The 23922-nt window shown below is 31.2% G+C and overlaps 2 protein-coding genes across 3 annotated transcripts in view; one reads left to right on the forward strand and one right to left on the reverse strand.

Annotated features, from left to right (window-relative positions):
• Positions 1-1863: 1863 nt before the first annotated feature.
• LOC127712710 (2-(3-amino-3-carboxypropyl)histidine synthase subunit 1-like) lies at positions 1864-17578 on the reverse strand. The gene is made up of 12 exons (XM_052219312.1): positions 17284-17578; positions 14327-14406; positions 13062-13131; positions 11939-12002; positions 11432-11553; positions 7877-8031; positions 7087-7208; positions 6450-6518; positions 5680-5836; positions 4701-4801; positions 4055-4133; positions 1864-2153 (listed from the first exon to the last, which is right to left on the reverse strand). The coding sequence occupies exons 1-12, from the start codon at positions 17348-17350 to the stop codon at positions 1872-1874; spliced, it is 1368 nt and encodes a 455-aa protein (XP_052075272.1). The 5' UTR covers positions 17351-17578; the 3' UTR covers positions 1864-1871.
• LOC127712711 (protein rogdi-like) overlaps positions 17518-23922 on the forward strand; it is a 35921-nt gene continuing 29516 nt past the window's right edge. For both annotated transcript variants that reach the window (XM_052219313.1, XM_052219314.1), the window contains exons 1-2: positions 17518-17636; positions 22947-23018. In XM_052219313.1, the coding sequence (XP_052075273.1) occupies positions 17613-17636; positions 22947-23018 (96 nt within the window). In that variant the 5' untranslated portion in view covers positions 17518-17612. The remainder of the gene's footprint in view (positions 17637-22946; positions 23019-23922) is intronic.

A 23922-nucleotide genomic window follows, 5' to 3' on the forward strand; every position in this document is an offset into this window, starting at 1 on the left:
AGAGATGTGTATCCATAGAAACAAAGTTAAATGTTATGCATATGATATGATACTGAAAACTCAGAAATTATTGTGAGGTTTTAATTAATTCAAGTAATGCGACTGGATGAGAATCACAATAATAAGAACTCGCATTCTGATATCTGATACATATATCTGTATGCAGATTTTCCAGAAATCGTAAAAATTAATCTCGCAATTTTCTCCATTCTTTAAAAATCACATTAATAAATGCATGCAATAATTTCTGAATTTACAGAAACACTTTCAGACATTATCGGATTTGTGTCTTTTATTCTTGATGCTCACAAATTCTTATGTATTTGGTGTTTCAAACTTTAACATAATCAAATGGTACCATTTTACCGCCACAAAATGCACATTTTGACAATATATGTATCTTCAGTTATGCTCGAGGCCACATATTTGAAAGTGGAAAAGCTAATGCAAATAAAGACAAGCTGATAAAACCAAAAATGGACAGCAAGAAAAGCCAAACCTAAAACAAGGAATCCTAGCTTTTCATGAGGTAGATTATTCTTATAATTCACAATGATTTTCTAAATTTTTTAGCAGCAAAATAGATCAATGATCTATGTATTTTAATTCTGGTACTGAATTACTGGCTACTGGGCTGGTGATATCCTAGGAGACTAAAAGTTTAGGGCAAACATAATGATGGTTTTTTTTTAGACCCACTCAGCTGAATGTTCCCTGCCAAACAATTTCATTTGGGATCAAATATACCTACTGTGTTACATTGGCAGATGTATCTTATTAGCCTACTTGGCTGTATATTTTTTTGTTTTAAAATATGTCATTAGCAAGTACTTTGGATATCTTATGGAGGCATATATTTAATTCAAAAACGTTCCATCAGAGAAAAATATCCTTCTTCTGAATAGTGATGTTTTTATGTTGTGCTGTAACATCACTGTCCCAGGTTAGGGGGAAGGTTGATCACTCACAAACATGTTTACTCCCGCCACATTCTTTATGTGTCTGTCCCAAGTCAGGAGCCTGTAGTTCCGTCATATTTGTTTTTCGTAAATTGCTTTGTTATAAATTAGGCTGTTAGTTTTCTCAATTGAATTGTTTCATATTTTTCATGTCAGGGCCTTTTATAGTTGACTATACTGTATGGGTTTTTCTCATTGTTGAAGGTCGTACAGTTGTCTATAATTGCTTACATCCACTTCATTTGTACTTTGGTGAATAGTTGTCTCTTTGGCAATCATACGACATCTCCTTATTTTTATATTGAAAGACTTAACACCGATTTCATACTTACTGAGAGAAACACAATGGATGACACTAGTGGAGCAGGATATGTGTACCCTTCTAGAATAACTGTTATCAACCGCAGGTTTTGTTTTATATGTAGGATTTTGTGTGTTGTCTTAGCATTGTAATAATATGATATAAAGGTTTCAAGCTTGAAAACTGTAGGAAGAGTCAGCTTGACAAACCACCTATCCTATGTGGGACAGAAAAACATACGACAGAAGGATTGACAGGCTGAAGGAGGGACAGACAGGGGTATATCAATATGCTCCGTAATTCCAGTTCCAATTCTTTCAATACTAGTTATTTGGCCTAAATATGACATCTGTCTATTGTTAAAGACTGTATGTTGCCTCCTTGATGTCTTTTGATTATTTTTGTTGTTGGACTACAGACTCATTGAAATATACCTAACATCTCTTTTTATATATTTTTTGCCATACATTGCTGAAAGTTTTCCAAATAACTTTTTATGTAGGATTGAAGTGAATAAAAATTAATATTAGGACATTTATGAAACAGTATGACTCAATATGTAATAAAACTTTTTCGGTAAATTCCTTCATATATTTCCATACAAATATTTGTTAGCTTTTATTTTCAGAAACATTTTTATCACAATTTGAAGTTGTAGAGCTATCTAACTTTCCTTTGTTGTTACTATGGCAACATTCAGAATTCTGTGAGCAACAAGATGTTTGTCCTTCAGTTTTTTCTTTCAGCTCCTTTTTGATAATAGTTCTTGGTTTTCTTTGTCTCTGTGGTCTATGGACCTCATTATTAACAGTCCAAGGCCCTAAACTATCATTTGCATAAAAGTCCATAGGGTATCTTGATTGCCACTGAACATGTTCCAATGCCACTGAAAGCTGAAACAAACAGAAACATTACTTATATAGAGATTAAAAAATGGCCTTTTTCATATCGACCCGGGTATCATCCCTGTCCCCCTTACCAGCCTGAGACGTTAGTCCTGGGCTGATATTTGTCAAGGGATGATACCCGGGCCAAACTGGAAAGACTATCTATTAATCTTGAGCAGAGTACAAATAAAATTTATATTTCGAGCCAATGTATGTTTATTCTTTATATACTGCAACTCTTACAACTGTTCAAAATGAAATATTTGGGGTAAAAACGTAAAACCCATCATTTTTTAATTTGAAGCCGACAATGTAAATATTCCAGGAACCTGTATTCTGTATTGATGTTATAAATAAAACTCTACTGAAACGCATTGTCAATGTCACAAACTATAAGTTATATGGTTCGCTACTGACCCCCTACGGATCCATAGAGGGTTAGTAAAATCCATAGGGGGTGAGGCAGAAGGCCGAATCTCCTATGAATTTTATTCACCCTCTATGGTTCGTAGGGGGTCAGTAGTGAACCGTATAACGAATTTATCACACGTGAGACTTTTTCGGCTGCGTTTTGTAGAAAAATAAACCAAATGAAACACAACAACATTAATAGATGACGTCGCCATTAACAGTAGACGTGACGTCATGAACCCCTATGAAATTTACTAACCCCCTACGGATCCATAGAGGGTCACCACGTGACGGCGTTAATCCAATCACAACGTGATAATTTACCCACGGTGCGATAAAAGGCGATATACAGTCAGTGACTGTTAATCACATATAAATATAGGGTCAATGCAATTTGACTGCTCAAATAGCGCAATTGCAAAATTAATAAACCAATCACCCATTGTCACGTCTTTTTGTGTCAGATATTATTTGTAAACAGACGACACCAGAAATACCAGAGGTATTTCGCGAAAGATGTACTGTAAAAGGTTATTTGCACAAAAGGCCCCTGATGTGGGTTATCAGCCTGGGTGCGAGTTTATAATGGCTAGTTTACTTCCACTAGTAACACATATGCAAAAACTATCATATTAACGCTAAGTACATGATAAATATATATATATAAACTATTTCTAAATTTCCTATTTTTACATGACCTTTTTTGAAGTTTTGGTAACTTTTTAAGGTAATATTGCTAATTTGAAGAATGCATGTTAACCTTGGACATTTCCTGGTACTATTGTGATGCTAGTTTGGGGTCTCATTTACTATATACCCAACCATCTTTTATTCACATCTTTATATGCAGTGTATCTTTTATCTTACTCAATGCAAAGTAATTTTCCTAGACAATATAATTAACAATAAAGAGCTGCGCCATGAGCGCATGATACGACTGTCGCTTTTTCAACGAATAAAGTTTCATAACTCCTCAATGTCATATCAGAAATTTATAAAAAAACGAAAGGGAGATATTTTAATAGATATAAACCAGTCACCAAAGTTTCATAAAAACTGCTCAAAGCATTTTTGAGTTATTTGCCTGAAAACTGGATAATCTCACTTTTTTAATGAATAAAACCCCACAACTTGGAAATGTAAAATCTAAAATTTATAAAAATTGAAAGGGAGCTTACTTCAATAGATACATGTATAAACAATTTACCAAAGTTTCATGCAAATTGGTTAAAGCGTTTTTTATTGTCCAACATGTTGACGACAGACAGACAGACTGATGGACAGACAGACGGAAGGACAACAGTATACCATTATACGTCCTGTAAACAGGCGTATAAGGACGGACAATGGTATACCATAATAAGTACTGTAAAGGGGCAAATTAAAATCCAGAGAAAGCCTGGAATTTTTTTTTTCAATTGTCTCAACTGTAGTTATCTTATATATCATATGTATGTATATTTAATGCAAGGCAATATAAACTTTGGCATATTTACCTCATAGGGACTTAACAGTGGCTTCTCAAAAGCCATTCCCCAGTCAATGGAGAGTCTGGGACAAGCTACCTGAACCCACCTGAAATCATGGTTAAAACAGTCATCTATTATACAAAATTTACAGTGTGCCACATTATAAAATATAACTATGAGTTCCTTAATTGGATTGACTTTAACCAGTTTTTATGACAAAATACTTAAATATTTAATGGATAAAACAAGCTTCAAATCAACACAAAAAAAAATCCCTAATACAGCCAATTCAAACAAAACCCTGCAAAAAGTTTTAAGCATTAAGTTAATTAACAACAAAGAATTGAGAGATATAGCTATTGGATACCTTACCAATACCTCCTGTATGCCAAAACAAAAACAATTTATAGTATACCAGAATTCTCTTATTGATTCAATTTTAAATTTTGTATCTGAATAAAAAAAGTCCATTTTGCCTGGATAGTAAAAATCGATTTTATAATAAAATACAGAAATAACTTGATTTTAAAATTTCACTTGGAATGCTGATTTATTAATGAATAGAGTATATATCGTTCTTAAATTACTAAGAGAGCCATCTGGACTTTTGTTGAAATATGAGCATGCAGGATTTAGTTTTTAATAAGTTCAAATAATCTACAAATATACATACGCATCTACATCAGTAAAAAGTTTCAATTTGTCTGGGAAAATTTCAGATAACATCACTAAAACATATTCTCTTCCAGAATCTGTTATTTTCTGTTGTAAATGCTGTAATTAAAAAAAAAAACACACATATATATATATATGCTATATATATATATATATCTAGTCAAATTTGTTTGAAGTCAAAACAAAATAAAAAACTTTTGATATATAATTTTCATAACAATCCTACTAGAAATGTAGGTATGAGAGTGCATACAATGCAATTTTCTATATAATTCAAATTTTCAAGGGGCATAACTCTTTTAAAAATATTTGATGGGTACTTATTTTCAAACTTTCTGATACAAACCTTTTTGCAAGAATTGTACATTTGAAAGCATTTACATCGCAATTTTCTATAGAATTTTCATAACAATCCTACAAGAAATGTTGGTGTGAGAGAGCTTACAATGAAATTTTTCATATAATTTATATTTCCAAGGAGCATGATCAACTCCTTTATACATAGTCGTTTATGATTTTTTAACTTGTCTAAGACATTGATGATATAAACTTTTGATGTAATTTTTATAAGAAATCTTGCAAGAATTGTACATGTGAGAGCCCATACAAGACCGAAAAAACAGATTGTGCAGGGGACAAAAAAAAATAATAATTAATTAAATTAGGATATAGTTCATACTTAACCATTTTGGTGGTCTCCTGAGTGTGGTATATTTATCATGGGTTTGATCCCTACTTGGGTGGGAAAAAAACTTGAAAACTTGTATTTGCTGATTCTCCTATAAGCATTGACTTTTAAGCTTGAGAGCATAGACTGCTAGCCTCCATCAGAATAATATGTCTAGGAAGTTGACATGTCTTTCTGGGGACTGTTACCATGTGAACTAATACTAATATGTTAATTCATATTCTCGTCCTCATAAGCATGTAATATTTGCCACTGTATGTTAAAACACCAATCCATGCCTCATACTTACTTCAAACACTTTAGGAGATCCTTGTCTACCAAGTGTCCCCAAAATGATACCAAACTTTTTAGCTTTAGAAGCTGTCTGTATTGCCTGCTGTCTTATTTGGTGCATTTTGTCAATCTCATAGTACTCATGTGAGAAAACTTTACTGTAAGGATCATATCTGTAATACATTAAATAATTACACTCCTCACATTTCCTAAAGAAAATCATATAACTTTTAATTATACCAGGCTTGTACTTTGGTATGGCAGACGTGTGTTTCCTCTACGTAAATATTATTAAAGGTGTATGAAAGAAAACAGTTGGAAGGTCAAATCATTAACAAAATTGAAGAGCCATAAAAACCAAATATTTCAAAATGTTTTTCATATTCTAGCTTATGCAATCTATCCCTTATTTTAGTAAGACCTTTTTTTCTAACAATTTAAACATTTTATGAGCAGTAGGAAATGAATGCAACAATAATATTTTAAGTCAGCACAGGAGAGTGGACTACAAGGCTTATGTTACCTTTAAAGACAAAATGTCCACCTGGCTGGTATTGACCAAGTCGTTTGTTTTTACATGATCATTCCAAGTTCAAATGGTTAATAATTCAAGATGAACAAATAAGGTAATCTCAATAAAAATTTTAAAACTTCTTCCATTACTATTCACTGCTGTAATCTAGCTAATGATTCAAAAGTGATTGCAGTCATTTACCATTAAAATAAGGTCAGAAACAATCTGAGCTGTTGATATAAGATAAACTGTTTATGTATTTGTAACTGTACCTGTATGCTGGAATTTCCGGATTACCAATCATTATAGATTCTAAGTGGAATCTTCCATCGCCAAGGTAACTACAAATACAACATCCTTATAACAATATATAACTACAATTAAAGTCTTTTGAATATAGTCTGTCACTAGGTTAAACAATTTAACAGAATGATTCATAACAGCAAAATATACTTTATAAAAGTAACATAAATATAACTCGGTGAGTAGTATAAACTGAAGTGCTTAACTGTTTGGAACCCATGGTGCAAAACTTCCTTGTTAACAGCAAGCCTCTTTCTAGGAAATCAGGATAGGAAGCACAAGCCCTGGATTATTGTACCAATTGGACAATCTACATGTATTCTCCATATTCAAGTGATCCTGGGATGTTGATACACAGAAATAGAAAATTCACAATTGGAAAACTGAAATCAACTTTTTTGGTTCTCAACCATGTCAACTGGGAAATATTTGAAGTAATTAATTTTCTCTTTTCTTGTGCATAAACTTAATCCAAACACTTTGTTTACATTAACAAAATGTGCAATTTGTGTTCTTTAATGGTATATATCAGTTTTGGTTTTAGTATCTGATGAAAGATAAAGAGATGTACTAAATAGTTTTCTTTTATAGCTATATCTTACTTACATGATGGCTGTGGTATCTGGTGAAAGTTTAGGGGATGTACAACCTAGAATTTCTCCTGGTGACAAAGGTTTGGACTGAGGTATAGTAATGGTAAAATCTTCTCTCAAAACACCAGCTGAAGACTACAGAAAATAAGTATTTCAAAAAATAACTAAAGTCAGAAGCATGTAATGCAGTGGTTGTCATTGGTTGCTGTCTATCATATTTGTTTTTGTTTTGTTTTGTGCACATAAAAGGCCATTGTTTTTCTCATTTAAATTGTTTAACATTTTATCATCGTGGTTTTTTTTATAGCTTACTATTAGGTATGGGATTGGTCATTGTTGAAGGCCGTATGGTTACATATATAGTTGCTTACATCTACATTATTTGATCTCTAGTGGATAGTTGTACAAGTCTTATTGGCAATCATACCACATATTCTTATTTTCATATAAAACTCAAATCAGTAAGTATCTCTCACTTATTACTTGTGTCATTGAATTGCTGTCTCATTGACATAATCCCACTTCTTTTTCATGTCTTTTATCCACATAGATTTTAAAAGTATATCTAAAATGTATGTGCAAGATATCAATTTATTCACATACTGCTTATTATCAATACTCCAAAAAATTAATGATGCTTTTTGTATTATAAAATACATGCTCCACCAATAAAAAACCTAACTTCTTTTACAAGGTAAAGAAAAGTAATATTACTTTCTTGAAAGATAAATATATGATTTAACCATACCATGCATACAAATGATATTCCTTACAATGCCAAACCTTATCTGATAGAACAGTACCTGTAGGGCAGCAACAAACTGGATAGTGCTGACAAGTGCTAGATGGTCCCCTGGTTTAAAATTATGTTTCAGTGTGTCCATAAAATGCATCATGTCGATAGCAATATCAACAAATACATATAGCATCTGTATACCTTCTGTTCTGTCTATAGGAACTACAAATATAAGTAAAGAACAAATACATATAGCATCTGTATACATTTTGTTCTGTCTATAGGGACTACAGATATAAGTTAAGAACAAATACATATAACATCTGTATACCTTCTGTTCTGTCTATAGGAACTACAAATATAAGTTAAGAACAAATACATATAACATCTGTATACCTTCTGTTCTGTCTATAGGAACTACAAATATAAGTTAAGAACAAATACATATAACATCTGTATACCTTCTGTTCTGTCTATAGGAACTACAAATATAAGTTAAGAACAAATACATATAACATCTGTATACCTTCTGTTCTGTCTATAGGAACTACAAATATAAGTTAAGAACAAATACATATAACATCTGTATACCTTCTGTTCTGTCTATAGGAACTACAAATATAAGTTAAGAACAAATACATATAACATCTGTATACCTTCTGTTCTGTCTATAGGAACTACAAATATAAGTTAAGAACAAATACATATAACATCTGTATACCTTCTGTTCTGTCTATAGGAACTACAAATATAAGTTAAGAACAAATACATATAACATCTGTATACCTTCTGTTCTGTCTATAGGAACTACAAATATAAGTTAAGAACAAATACATATAACATCTGTATACCTTCTGTTCTGTCTATAGGAACTACAAATATAAGTTAAGAACAAATACATATAACATCTGTATACCTTCTGTTCTGTCTATAGGAACTACAAATATAAGTTAAGAACAAATACATATAACATCTGTATACCTTCTGTTCTGTCTATAGGAACTACAAATATAAGTTAAGAACAAATACATATAACATCTGTATACCTTCTGTTCTGTCTATAGGAACTACAAATATAAGTTAAGAACAAATACATATAACATCTGTATACCTTCTGTTCTGTCTATAGGAACTACAAATATAAGTTAAGAACAAATACATATAACATCTGTATACCTTCTGTTCTGTCTATAGGAACTACAGATATAAGTTAAGAACAAATACATATAACATCTGTATACCTTCTGTTCTGTCTATAGGGACTACAGATATAAGTTAAGAACAAATACATATAACATCTGTATACCTTCTGTTCTGTCTATAGGAACTACAAATATAAGTTAAGAACAAATACATATAACATCTGTATACCTTCTGTTCTGTCTATAGGGACTACAGATATAAGTTAAGAACAAATACATATAACATCTGTATACCTTCTGTTCTGTCTATAGGAACTACAAATATAAGTTAAGAACAAATACATATAACATCTGTATACCTTCTGTTCTGTCTATAGGAACTACAAATATAAGTTAAGAACAAATACATATAACATCTGTATACCTTCTGTTCTGTCTATAGGAACTACAAATATAAGTTAAGAACAAATACATATAACATCTGTATACCTTCTGTTCTGTCTATAGGGACTACAGATATAAGTTAAGAACAAATACATATAACATCTGTATACCTTCTGTTCTGTCTATAGGAACTACAAATATAAGTTAAGAACAAATACATATAACATCTGTATACCTTCTGTTCTGTCTATAGGAACTACAAATATAAGTTAAGAACAAATACATATAACAACTGTATACCTTCTGTTCTGTCTATAGGGACTACAGATATAAGTTAAGAACAAATACATATAACATCTGTATACCTTCTGTTCTGTCTATAGGAACTACAAATATAAGTTAAGAACAAATACATATAACATCTGTATACCTTCTGTTCTGTCTATAGGAACTACAAATATAAGTTAAGAACAAATACATATAACATCTGTATACCTTCTGTTCTGTCTATAGGAACTACAAATATAAGTTAAGAACAAATACATATAACATCTGTATACCTTCTGTTCCTTCTATAGGGACTACAGATATAAGTTAAGAACAAATACATATAACATCTGTATACCTTCTGTTCTGTCTATAGGAACTACAAATATAAGTTAAGAACAAATACATATAACATCTGTATACCTTCTGTTCTGTCTATAGGAACTACAAATATAAGTTAAGAACAAATACATATAACAACTGTATACCTTCTGTTCTGTCTATAGGGACTACAGATATAAGTTAAGAACAAATACATATAACATCTGTATACCTTCTGTTCTGTCTATAGGAACTACAAATATAAGTTAAGAACAAATACATATAACATCTGTATACCTTCTGTTCTGTCTATAGGAACTACAAATATAAGTTAAGAACAAATACATATAACATCTGTATACCTTCTGTTCTGTCTATAGGAACTACAAATATAAGTTAAGAACAAATACATATAACATCTGTATACCTTCTGTTCCTTCTATAGGGACTACAGATATAAGTTAAGAACAAATACATATAACATCTGTATACCTTCTGTTCTGTCTATAGGAACTACAAATGTAAGTTAAAAACAAATACATATAACATCTGTATACATTCTGTTCTGTCTATAGGGACTACAGATATAAGTAAAAGTTTTCTTTTTATTTGTTGATTCCAAGTTTCCTGGTTTGTAAGAATTTTCACTTATTTCAGACTTTACACATATCAAACAATCAATAGAATATATGCATTTTAGAAAAGGTGTACATATGGAACATCTTGCAAAGAGTTAAATTTAGAACAATCTATGGGGTCTTCTTGAACTTCTGTAAGGTGCCAATTTTTACTTGCATGTTGAAGGTCTCAATGTCATTTTAAGATGAAAAACGCCAATAGAATCTAAGATTAATGCATGAAGCAATTTTGTGTCATGAATATATACACACTACACTCTCTATTCAAAGATTTTGTTTGAGTATTACAATTAGTCATATTTACTTAAAATGAATTGTTTGATTGAGAAAAGTTCAGTAGTGCTAACCATGAAGCCCAAGATAATAAATATCCCATTAATAAAAGTACATTCATGGTACAATACGTTAAATTACTAAATACAAGTAATAAAATGATACATCATGCTGAGGTTAACAGTTTGTGTTGCTCAATCTTTTGTTTCTGAATAATCATTTGTGGACTGTTTGTTTATGCTTTGTACTTACCTTTCCAGAACACCTGAGATCACCCTCAGTTTTTGGTGGGGTTCATGTTGCTCAGTCTTTAGTTTTCTATATAGTGTTTTGTGTACTGTTGTTTGTCTGTTTGTCTTTTTCATTTTTAGCCATGGCGTTGTCAGTTTTCTTTCAAATTATGTGTTTGAATGACCCTTTGGTATCCTTTGCCTCTCTTGTACTTTTTATTGTTTTGGTTGTGATGTTTCCACTGACTTATAGTTATTATCCTGAGAAGGATCTCTTCCTCCATTCTGTGGAAATCTAACCACGATAACACATCAATCTAAGCATTACCATTTTTTCATTTTTTAGTTATGCTTTTAGACAACTTACTTAAACAACTGTGACCGTAATGTACCATCAGATCACAACCAAGAGCTTTGGCAGTGTAGTCATCAACACAGCATGCTCCATAGGTAACATCACCCATGATCAATGTATCTGCATCTGTAAATCTGAAGATAGCCAAATTATTACGTGAACTATAACTACACTGTTTTATCCCACAGGTACTGGGGACATTTAATACATTAAAAACACCTAATCATAAATTGTTTACTATTTGCCGTAGTTCTACAAATATCTACATTAAAAACTTATTGGTAATAATCAAATATTCCAATGACAAATCCTCTTTATTTAAAAAAAGATTATTAAGTAAAAAAAATTTGCATTTCAGTATTTATCATTTAACACTTGTAAATAGACTTGCTACATGTCCCTTCCTAATTTTCAGACACATATAAATATACCTACAGCTAAATATGTGAAATAATTACACCCTTAAAGGAGTACATTTACAGTAATAAACATATAACTGACTGAAACAAATAAACTTACTCTTCTATGATATCTGCTATAACACAAGCAAATACTAGCAAACCTTCTGGAAACTGTAAGGCAACTGGAAAAAGAATAATATATATAACAGCTTACTATACAGTATAGGGTTTTCTCATTGTTGAAGGCTGTATTTTGACCTGTAATTATTCACATCTTTGTCTTTTGGACTTTATGGATAATTGTCTCACTGGCAATACTGCCTCATCTCCTTATCTTTATAATGTATGCAGTAAACAGGAAGTAGCTGAATGACTGATCAGAAAATGTGTCTTACAGTAAAGCTTACTAATATGAAGCTTGGTACGAATGATGAAAAAAAGGTCTGATTTGTAATTGTTGAGAATAAAGTGACAGAAAAGTGTTTGGGATAGAGCAATGGAAGGATAGGGTCAGTGGTAAACCAGTATCCACCTGCTGTAGTTCAGGGCTATTAAAATGAAAGACGAGTACTATCATTTAGGAGTCAACTCTCCAGATATCTGGATATATTATTTTTATTCTAATCTCCTTCAATGTATTTTTATATTATAATCTGGAACACTGTATCAGAAACATTTGAATCAGGTTCAATTATCTCCCTTAGAACACTGTAGCTTCGACCTTAATATCTTCAAACAAACTATGAAAATGTACTTAAGTGGGTCTCATTGGGGTCTAAGTGTGACCTGGGATTGCCGATTTTTTGTAAGCGTGACACGTGAAAGTCAAATTATTGTGGCGTGAAAACGGGAAATGAAGTCTAGCGGGACACGGGAAATTACAAAAAAATGAGAATTGCTTATGTACATAGTGTAATCGGGATAAGGGAATCTGACAAAACAGTAAGTGGGATCCGGGATCAGAACCCCCCAATGAGACCCCCATATAACATTTGGCAATTGTGTTATACCTTATTGAAAGGATTTATCAAGATTTTCCAAACCATTCTGAACAATAACCTTACGTTTTAACGGTAGAATGTTCTGAAATAAAGTACCAGAAAATAATTAGAATTAATGCTTTTTCTTAAATTTCACTATAGATTACAATAGTGTCTTAATACCCTATGTGATGTAAAAGCTGTTGCTACAAACATTGGCAAAAATGTGAAGAATGTTCCCATTCCATTCAGTATCTTTACCTCTTTTTGCTTCTATCATCCTGATTTTCCATATTGTCTTGTAGATTTCAAAGTTATAATTATCTGGAAGCTGCAATGTTAAAAATTAGTAAAAAAAATATTTATTTATAGCTGTACTTGATACTGGAAAAGCCAAAGAACGTATTGTCTTATTGACCTTGCAAGTTAATAATTAAAATATTCTGAAATGTATAAGACGATGTAATATTAGCCACTGGACATTCAGTAAACAAAAAATAATTATGTATAAGAATGTTGTTAAATAATATATTTAAGAAATGAATAGAGATAACCAAAATGTTGGGCATCACATTTGATTAAACCACAAATCAGAAACCAGCTCATTTACATGTAAGTAATCAATTGGTATCACAGTTGATTGAACCACAAATCATAAACCAACTCTAATAGTAATCAATTGGTATTTCTTAAATTTCTTGTACAAGTCTATAACTTGTAGATATTGCTTTCAATATGTGTTGAAGGCAGGCCTCACTGTAACTCTGAGAAGAACAGCAATAAATGTGTTGATGGTGTTTAATCAGTTCTCTTAGTACTTAAAACTCTACTTAATCTATTCAAACTGCATGTGGTCATTAAAGCACTATGCATGCTTTGATGCTATCAGCCAATTTAACTTGTTGACAAAAACCATAAAACAAGTATATAACAGCATTTCAACATCTGTTTACAAATGTTTTACTTAAAACAGTTTTTGGAAGCTCTCATTTCAAGTATTGAAAGGGAAATACTTGTGATTTGATTTAGAAAATCTTATCCTAGCAGAATATTGTTACTTAACTTAAGCATAATCAAATGTAAAGTAAATTTTGGATAACTGAGATTGAATTGTCTCCCTTTGTAAGCACAGTAAAGTTATTTTTTGAAAAAAAGTGTCGGAAAACAAGCATCATACCACATCTCCCTATTTTATATTTAATATCAAAACACATCTTGTGGTGTTTGAACTGAATTGTATTTAATTACTTCAACAAGCATGAGATACTGTCAAAATACTATTAACATTTTTTCAACTATCAGGTACAGGTAAAAAATATATTTTTCATTTCTGAGAAAATTGCATGTGGATAGCTAATTAACATGTTGTTTTAGACTGTCTGCTAGCCATTTGCACATCTATGATTTGATTTATATATATCTTTTCCAAGTCAAATTCTGGGGTAATGACAGAGAGTCAGATTGGCCGTCACAAAATTAAAACAGTAGAGGTAAAAGTACAGTTTAATCCTAAAGAATAAGTATACCTTTCCTACAGCTTGCTTTAGTTTGGGATCATTTAATATTTCATCTGGAATCTGATTCAGAACTCTCTTTGGTCCTCCGCCTGAAAATAAATCTTGTCATTATATGGTTACATTTCCATACATAAAGTTCAAATATAAACAATGATTAATATGCAGCAATGTAACGATACTGACAAATTTTCAACTATTAAACAAATGTCTTCCATGATTTAAGTGTAAAGTTAATTGGTTTTGAACACTTTTGCATTTGTAGTTTCAATGTAAAACATTGTGAATTGTATATATAGTATGAATAGCCATCCAGATCTTGTTATAATGGTGATATAACAGATGCCTTTGGAGGGATAACACCACTTTCTTTAAACCTTAAAGAACCATAAATGCAACAACTCTTTGAGTGGGATATACAGTTCAGGTGGCCAAATTTCTGCCTTCCCTTATCCAGCATACATGTACCCCAATTTTTCATAAGTTGTTGAAATTCCAGCCCTTCATTCTGATCAGCTCTCTTTGCAATACCTACCTTTCAGATTCTATGGTTAATTTGCTTGCGATTTTATCATGATTTGGATAGGGATTAGTCTTTAGTCCACTACATAACCATATAGAGTTATTACAGCAATTTGTTGACAATTGTTATTGAAGACAAAATTCCTGAGTTATCTCCTCTTACTATCTTAATTTGATTTCAGCTGCAATAACTTTTTATCAGTTAGAGCAAAAAATTGTCACTTGTAATGCTCTTTATTATTCTAGTAACTTGTTTATGAAAATTACTAATTTCTGTCAAATCTAGAATTTTTTTGTTTCAAGAATTAGCTTATCACGTTGTTCAGTGAGTGCACTTCATTTTCACTAAGACAAATCCTTGTCTGGTTGTTTTTAATACAACTTTAATGTGTATTTAGTAGTTAAAATAAATTTTATGGATTTTTCAACTATAAATTTTGAAATGTACCAACTATTTCAGAAAGGATCTGTCTTTGCTGGAAAGATTCCTTGGATATTAAGAAATGTACTTGTCAAAACATTTTTGAGCAAAAGCTTAAATTTTCAAAGCATGGCTTTTGAAATGCTGTGGGGTCAAATAATGAAAAAAACAATCTATAGTTAAAACTTATTACACTGAAAAAATTATCTGTAATATCACAGTTGTGTTATATTAACAGAATATTCATTCTAAACTTGCAAAGATTTGTCACTTGATCCTACATCCTTTCATAACATTTTAAAACAAACTTTCCTTATAAGTTTTTGATTAAAGATGATACTTTATGAGGAAGCAAGTTAACTCGTACCATTGTAAACTCGTACCAGGTAAACTCGTACCAAAAAAGTTAACTCGTACCAACGTAAACTCGTACCACTGGGAAGTCGTACCAATCAGAACTCGTACCACTGCAAACTCGTACAATTAAAAATATATTCAAAAATACGAATGATTATGTTTTATGATTTTTTTTGGTAAACTTAATAAAATAATTGAATTACTTGAAATTTATACTAGATTTCAATGAAAACTTAGACAAAAATACGAATGTTTTATGATTTTTTTTTTAAGCTTTATACAAAAAATTAAAATATCTTCTTTGTTATTTACGCCTACTGGTCATTCACAATACCATTAGTCACATCATTAAAAAAAGAGGGGCGAAAGATACCAGAGGGACAGTCAAACTCATAAAAAAGACAAACAGACAAATAATAGTATACAAAACACAACATAGAAAAGGAAAGACTAAGCAACACGAACCCACTTAAAACCGAGGGTGATCTCAGGTGCCATTTCATTTTCAAGAACGAGCATGCATATCTTTCACTACAGGTGATACATATAAATGAGAAGAATTATCACGCCAGATAATGACCTATCATGTATAGGCATGGTCTTATTCTGCTACAATGTGCTGAATATTGTATAAAAATAAATTTCATACTTTCTAACTGTTGGTCATAAACAATTTTAAACCTTTAAAACACAATAAATAAATTCTTTCATTAAATAAAATTCCTTTTAGAAACAATAGAAAAATACCCAAATCTATTCAATGTTACTGATTTGGAATGATTGAAAATTAAATCAAATAGTTGTCAGTAAAAGTTTAAAAAAAAGTCTATTCAAGGGAGACAACAAAACCAATCTGCCACGGTTTTCTCTATCCAATTAGACAAGGAAAATTAGCTACACATTGGTCATTTTAATTTCAAATTATATACATTTCACAAACTTAAGAGGTATTGAGTGAAATTAAAGTATATATTCATCATTAAACACCATTTGAATGCATTTAAATAAGTTGGTACGAGTTTACAATGGTATTAATTTACAGTGGTACGAGTTAGCAGTGGTACGAGTTTTCATTGGTACGAGTTTTTTTTAAGTGGTACGAATTTACAATGGTACGAGATAACTATAATTCCTTTATGAAGGTTACATAAATGACATCTGTTATTGTAGGTTGACAAAACCTAGATCGCTATAGAAACTTGAAGAAGAAAAAAAAACAACTTCTATTATCTATACAACTGTCAGATAAAATTATTTTGTAAACTTTATAGGGTTGTGCACTTGACTGGTCACAATTTGTACAAATGAACCATGATTTTGCACTCCTGATTTGTTAGCTGACATTTTGCATGTGAAATGTTATCAGTTTCAAATTATTTATAAATCATGATGTTAATTTGGTACCCTAGTCCAAATAATAATGTCGTCTTGAAAGGCTATTTTATTTTTTTGCTTTAAGGCGTCAAAGCAAAAATAAAATAATTATTTGGACTATTTGGCACCCATGGTTTTTGACTGTAATTATGCAGGAACATTATATAAATATATTGACATTAGATATACTGTTCCCAGAATTATGGTAATTATATAGGATGAACTGCGTTGCTATTGATCAGATGGGTTGCATCTTAGCAGAGGACAAACATAAATTATCTAAAATTATTTTTACCAGAGAAAACTTTCCTCTCTTGCTTTGCAACAACTATATTGGCTGTTGTCTGGGTTTTAGTTTCCATCAAGGGGAGACAATTTCCAAACTCTAAGAGCGAAAGAACGGGAACAGAAACCGTTTCTGATAATACGATATTTTGTGTACAGCTTGTAACTGAAAATCATCAGTTATTCAACGAAAAAGTAAAAGCACAAGTAGAATTCCTTTAAACCAGAAACCTATTGTGTAATTATCGATGTAAACTCTGAAAAGTCGGAAAACAGGTTCGTGTTGCAACAGAGAGAGGTAAATCAAGGGAAGTAACAAGTTAATCACACCTATCAAGAATGGAGGAAGAAGCAGAAGTGCTGGTGAGATCTTTATTATTTATTAGATTGTTGATGTTGTGAATAATGTCACAAAATATAGATTTTCACACAAACACAAAATATCACTAAAACGCATTGAAGAATATTTAAAAAAAATCTGCACTCATGTTTGAAGTTGAACAACTGATCAGCTGATGAACTTTTAAAAAATTCAACAGGACATGCATCATCGGACACATATCATCGGTATAAGGACATCATTCGTAAATATAGCTCAACATGCAGACTTCTTATACGTTCAGGTATATCACATCCAATTTTTTATGGAAATATTCTTTATAAAGCACAAAAATGTCAGTATTCACCTCTGAAACTAACAAAACCTTTAAATAGACTTATCAAGAAGGGATATAGTTACGATACTGTTGTCAGGTCATTAAAGATTGCATATTTTGGCGTTAATATTGATTCACTTATAGGGTCTTTGCATCGGCACTAAACACATTTATTTAAAAACCAGTTGTTGGCATGACACGGGTTATGTTCTTCTCATATATGTTATGATGGTATGATACTAAACCCCTAACGGGAAGGATTGTGCCTGATATTCATATGATGAAGACATAATCTTTCAATCAGTTTAATTGAAGTCTGGAGCTGGCATGTCAGTTAACTGCTAGTAGTCTGTTGTTATTTATGTATTATTGTCATTTTGTTTATTTTCTTTGGTTACATCTTCTGACATCAGACTCGGACTTCTCTTGAACTGAATTTTAATGTGCGTATTGTTATGCGTTTACTTTTCTACATTGGCTAGAGGTATAGGGGGAGGGTTGAGATCTCATAAACATGTTTAACCCCGCCGCATTTTTGCGCCTGTCCCAAGTCAGGAGCCTCTAGCCTTTGTTAGTCTTGTATTATTTTTAATTTTAGTTTCTTGTGTACAATTTGGAGTTTAGTATGGCGTTCATTATCACTGAACTAGTATATATATTTGTTTAGGGGCCAGCTGAAGGACGCCTCCGGGTGCGGGAATTTCTCGCTGCATTGAAGACCTGTTGGTGACCTTCTGCTGTTGTCTGTTCTATGGTCGGGTTGTTGTCTCTTTGACACATTCCCCATTTCCATTCTCAATTTTAGGTATGGGAACACACTCAGATTAGGGATACCCCTCAATTGAGTGAGCATCCCTCGTTTGAGAGGTAAATTCCAAGCATTGAAAATATATATACTACAAAATTACATTTATTATGAGTTTTAACTATTTAAACTGCATTTTTTATTTATTTTTTGCAGTATGTACTTAAGCTTAAGAAATAAATAAAATGTTGCTGGGTTGTAATTTCATTTGTCCTGTATGTCTGTTCAGTTAACATCATGTAAAAAAAATTATCAGACCTAACGGACGAAAGAAATTTCCGGAATATTAATAGTACATATATGTAATATATGCAAAATTTGTTATCTGGCACTTGTTTCTATCAATGGGAATGTAGACTAACCATATATAACAGAAGCTTCTATATGGATAGTCAACCTTCCCATTGATAGAAACAAGTGCCTGTGTTAACTAGAGACATATAATACAATTACCCAGTATACAATTTACACATAACTTACTCTTATTTCATGATTTCGTATTAATTGTCAGATGAGATACATATTATATTTCATGATAAAGATGTATGTCATATCAAAAACATCCTTTGTTATATAAACAAATAATTGAACACTTGAAATTATACTTCTAGTGAAAGGGATTAATGGATATCCAGGTTTATGCACACGATGCTGACTAGAACTTTTTTTATTTTTTTTTTGATTTACACTTATGATGTTCGGCATGTGGATGTATCACTTTAACTGGATGTGTATTGATAATATTCATGATGATATTTCATGTACATGTATTTTTAATACTTTGCCTTTTATTTGGTACAATTTGATGCAACTCATTTCTTTACCGAAAAGTACTTATATATACATTTTTTATAATTGGAAAAAATCTTTGCTTAACCCATTCTCATGAAATCTAAATTTTATAAAACACATAGATATTTTTGACCTTTTAACATGTTTAATGGTAATTTTCATGGTTTTCCGTATACATGTTATTAAATGTTGTAGTTTTGAAGATTTCATGATACTTACTTGATCATTGATGTGATTTTTTTTTAACATCACATCAGAGAATATCATATGGCTTTCTCAATATATCACATTCATATCAACCCGAGACACCAATGTTATCCTAAGAGCTCAGCTTGAGGGATTATATTGATGAAGGGTTGATGTGCTGTGTGATATTGAAAAAGCCATATATCATATACACTTTATTATATACTTCAAGTACACATGTTGATGTTTTTTCACGTATCATAATGTTAGGGGTTTGCTTAAAGCCTTTGCAACCATGACTGATATTGATGACATAAAAAACTGCAAATACAGTTTTGATTATTAGTATAAGAAATGAAAATTTTTATGAAAATTGGATAAGAAATGAGCTTAAAATATTTGTTTTTAAATTTATTGATTTATTGGGAATGAGAGAAATCCATTGCGCCAAAAATTAGTCCTTTGGGCCACAACTCAGTCATGTCAGTTGAGCCAATGCTATGTTTGCACTACTAGTTTTCAGAATACAAAGTATCATTTGCACCAAAAAAAAAGTAAATTTATGATTGACACAATTTGTGTAATGCATTTCTGTTATTACAATGTATTAATGTTTACTTATTTTGTGTTATATCTCATCTTACTATTTTTAATATGTACCACCTTTGATAAGTATTTAGTATGACAAAAAAAAATTTCACTTCTGTACTCATACAGTCCAGTCAGGGATATAACTCTATAGGGTTATTACAGAAAAATAACATACATTTGTTATTGTGGACTAAAACAATCAAAGAACTGTGATAACATATGTATGTTACATGTTTTAAAGGGACAATATACATCATTAGTTTAGTTAAAATGTATACAAGTTCTATTGATATTACTATTGTCTTTATGTATACTTAACTATAGAAAGATATTTATAACAGTTCATAGTTTGCCAATCTTGCATAGTACACCTATGTTATTACAGAAAAAATTCGCCTGGAATAACTAAAGTGTGTTATCACAGCTTCTCTATATCACTCCAAAGCATTTGCTCAGACATAAATCATGCTTAATTACAATGTATTTTAATTTATTGTAAGAAATAATGACCAGAGCATGTAATGAGGTTCTGCGCAAGCTTCCCAGTAATTCCCAAGTGTCTCATATAATAAGTTACATTCCTTTAATAACTAAGCCTTGTGATTACAGCTTAGTTTATCCCTTAAAAGCCTCGTCTCATTGATTTACCATGGTTAATCAAAAATGTATTAATTTAATTAAAAAATTAGTTATCAAGGCTATGCATTTAGTTTCTGCGCAAAGTCTCTAGAGTTCCCTATATAGAGCCCACTATAAATTAAAATATTTTTGATTTATTTTACAAATAACAAACATATGTTATTACAGATTTAGAAAATTTAAGGAATAAAGAGTAGACAACTCATGAAAGTATCTATAATAACACACGCAAGTTATTTTCTGTAATAACCCTATGTCATACTACATGTACTATGAATGACAAATTTATTTTGTAAATGTTTCTGTACTAACAACAAAATGATTATATTTAACAAATTTACCTGTGTACGTTACTTATTTAACGCCATATTGTCCCTAGGTTACAGTTGTCTTTTTGACATTGAAACATCTTTTTTATTTATATTATGTCATAGATCAAACTTATTCGTTCAGTGTATATTTACTTGTTTTTGTGTATTGTCTTTTTGATCGAGTTAAGCCATTTCAATTATAATAATAATAATAATAATAAATTCTTTATTTAAAGAGGGTAAACTCAGTTAGTTACAATAAACTAATCTTCCCTGAGGCCCTCACATACAAATTACAATACAATCAAAAAACAGATATTTACGCATAGTTAATTTACAGTCAATTAGTAAATTAGCAATTGATATTTTATTGTGTGTCTTTTTATGTTGTAATGTTATACCATGTTTCAGGTTAGGGTGAAGGTTGGTCCTTGTTAAAATGTTTAAACCCTCTGCATTTTTATGCACCTGTCCTAAGTCAGGAGCCTGTTGTTCAGTGGTTGTCGTTTGTTGGTGTGGTTCATAAGTGTTTCTCGTTTCTTGTTTTTTATAAAGATTAGACCGTTGGTTTTCCTGTTTGAATTGTTTTTCACCAGTTTATTTGGGGCCCTTTATAGCTTGCTGTTCGGTGTGAGCCAAGGCTCCGTGTTGAAGGCCGTACTTTGACCTATCATTGTTTACTTTTTACACATTGTGACTTGGATGGATAGTTGTCTCATTGGCTCTCATACCACATCTTCTTATTTATATTTAGAATAAAAAATTACTTCCCTCCTCTTTTATCTGGGCTAGCTTGGACCTTTAGTTTACCGTGGAAGTAGTTTCAACCCATACAGATGGTACAAACAGCAAAGACTTTTCTCAGATAATATTTTTATTTATCTTCAGTGAACACTTTTTATGTCATGATATTAAGTGTTCATCGTTTAGTCTATGTGCATACTTTTAGTTAGTGTAAATCGATAAATTATTTATTCATCATGTTCATGTTCAATATATATTTTCGCAATACATATCATGCATCACTTAACGCTTAATAGACTTGTAGTTATATCAGTTCAGGAAAATATCTAATGTGAATTTTTGTATGTATACATGTAGCTTTGTGAAAATAAATAGAGTCAAAGGTTGATGACAAAGTGCCACACTCAAAGGGGAGTGCACTTTGTCTTTAACTGAGGCTACTGCTATTTGGATTGTCAATGATAAACACAACATTATTCTTATTATCATATATACTGACTGTCAATTTTTGATGAAACCAGTAAAAACTAATCTCAAAATATCCATTACTTCATTATTTGAAAGATTTCATGAAACCAAGGAGGTTTTTTTTTACATTTAAAAGGCTTAGTTCATGTCTGTCATATTTCTTTTTTGTAAAAATTTTTGTTATAAGTTAGACCCTTAGTTTTCTCAATGTAATTGTTTCACATTTTTCATGTCTGGGTTTTCATGGGGTTTTATAGCTGATTATGTGGTATGGGTTTTCTAATTGTTGAAGGCCGTACAGTTGCCTATAATTGCGTACATCCACTTCATTTGAACTTTGGTGGATAGTTGTCTCATTGGCAATCATACTACATCTCCTGCCATTATTTTCATATTTATATGAAATATTCACTCCAAGCAAAAAACAAGAGTTATTCTTTACTTTAAATTGTACTACATTTGTGTATTTATTTATTTATAGAGGAAAGAGCTGAAATGGATACTAGAAGATCAGGTTCATAAAGTTTTGCAAGAGGTTCAACATACTTTACAGGTTTGTAAATTATGTAACAGAAAATCTAAATACTCATATACAGTCATGTGACAGTGGTGAGTTGTTATCTTTATCACCTAGAGGAGGAGTAAAATCTCAGTTAGGACTAAACAAGATGGAACAGTATACTGTGGATGATTAGTTTCTAAATTAAGACTGATTGATTGATTGTTGGTGTTTAATTCCACTTTCAGCACTGTCAGCTATTTTGTGGAGGTCAATTTTTATTGGTGGAGGAAGCCAGATTGCCTGGACAGAACCATTGACCTTGACAGGAAAACTGACAATCCTAGTCAATTCAGATTGGAGTTGAATGCACCTGCCATGTGAGGGGTTCAAACTCACAACCTCAGTGTCAGTCTAGATTAGGAGGTGGTACAAGTACATTATAAGTGTAATATTATGCTTCTGAAAAAGAAATAGATTTGGTTACTATCTGACAAATTTTGATGTAAAAAGATGTTATCTTTCAATCCAACTATTGCATTGTATTGTTCAAATAACAGTTAAGACAAATTAATATTTGCTTTATTTGTATACTATGTTTGGACACCCCTCCACATTTCTGAAAACACACAAAATTCCTATTAATATTTAAAAGTTGAGATTCAAATTAAAGTTTGACTATGTAAGTCAGAACTACATGATCTCAAATAACCCCCCTCAGCGAGATCCTGTCTAGGGGCCTAGTTGACAACTGTCATGACTGTTGAGAATTTAAAAAATTAGCTTGTACAATTAATCAATAATAAAATAATATTTTTTTCCTATTAACATTTGAATTGACATATATATATTAAATGTAACAAAAATTTTAAGCTCTTGTTAGGGATTAAACTGTTGTAATTCAAAACTGGACATTTTTCACTTAGTAATGTTATGACTCTGTTGATAATAAGCACAT

Source organism: Mytilus californianus, unplaced genomic scaffold (genome assembly GCF_021869535.1).
Source record: "Mytilus californianus isolate M0D057914Y unplaced genomic scaffold, xbMytCali1.0.p SCAF_8, whole genome shotgun sequence".
In the NCBI taxonomy this organism is placed as follows: domain Eukaryota; kingdom Metazoa; phylum Mollusca; class Bivalvia; order Mytilida; family Mytilidae; genus Mytilus; species Mytilus californianus.

What these genes read in the sequence shown, in the direction of transcription:
- LOC127712710 (XM_052219312.1), bottom strand. Translation starts at nt 17,350, where the DNA reads ATGGAAACTAAAACCCAGACAACAGCCAATATAGTTGTTGCAAAGCAA. An exon ending in ATAGCAGATATCATAGAAGA is followed by an intron (nt 11,554 to 11,938) that starts GTAAGTTTATTT and finishes GGCTATCTTCAG; the next exon opens with ATTTACAGATGCAGATACAT. An exon ending in GATCTCCTAAAGTGTTTGAA is followed by an intron (nt 4,802 to 5,679) that starts GTAAGTATGAGG and finishes TTTTAATTACAG; the next exon opens with CATTTACAACAGAAAATAAC.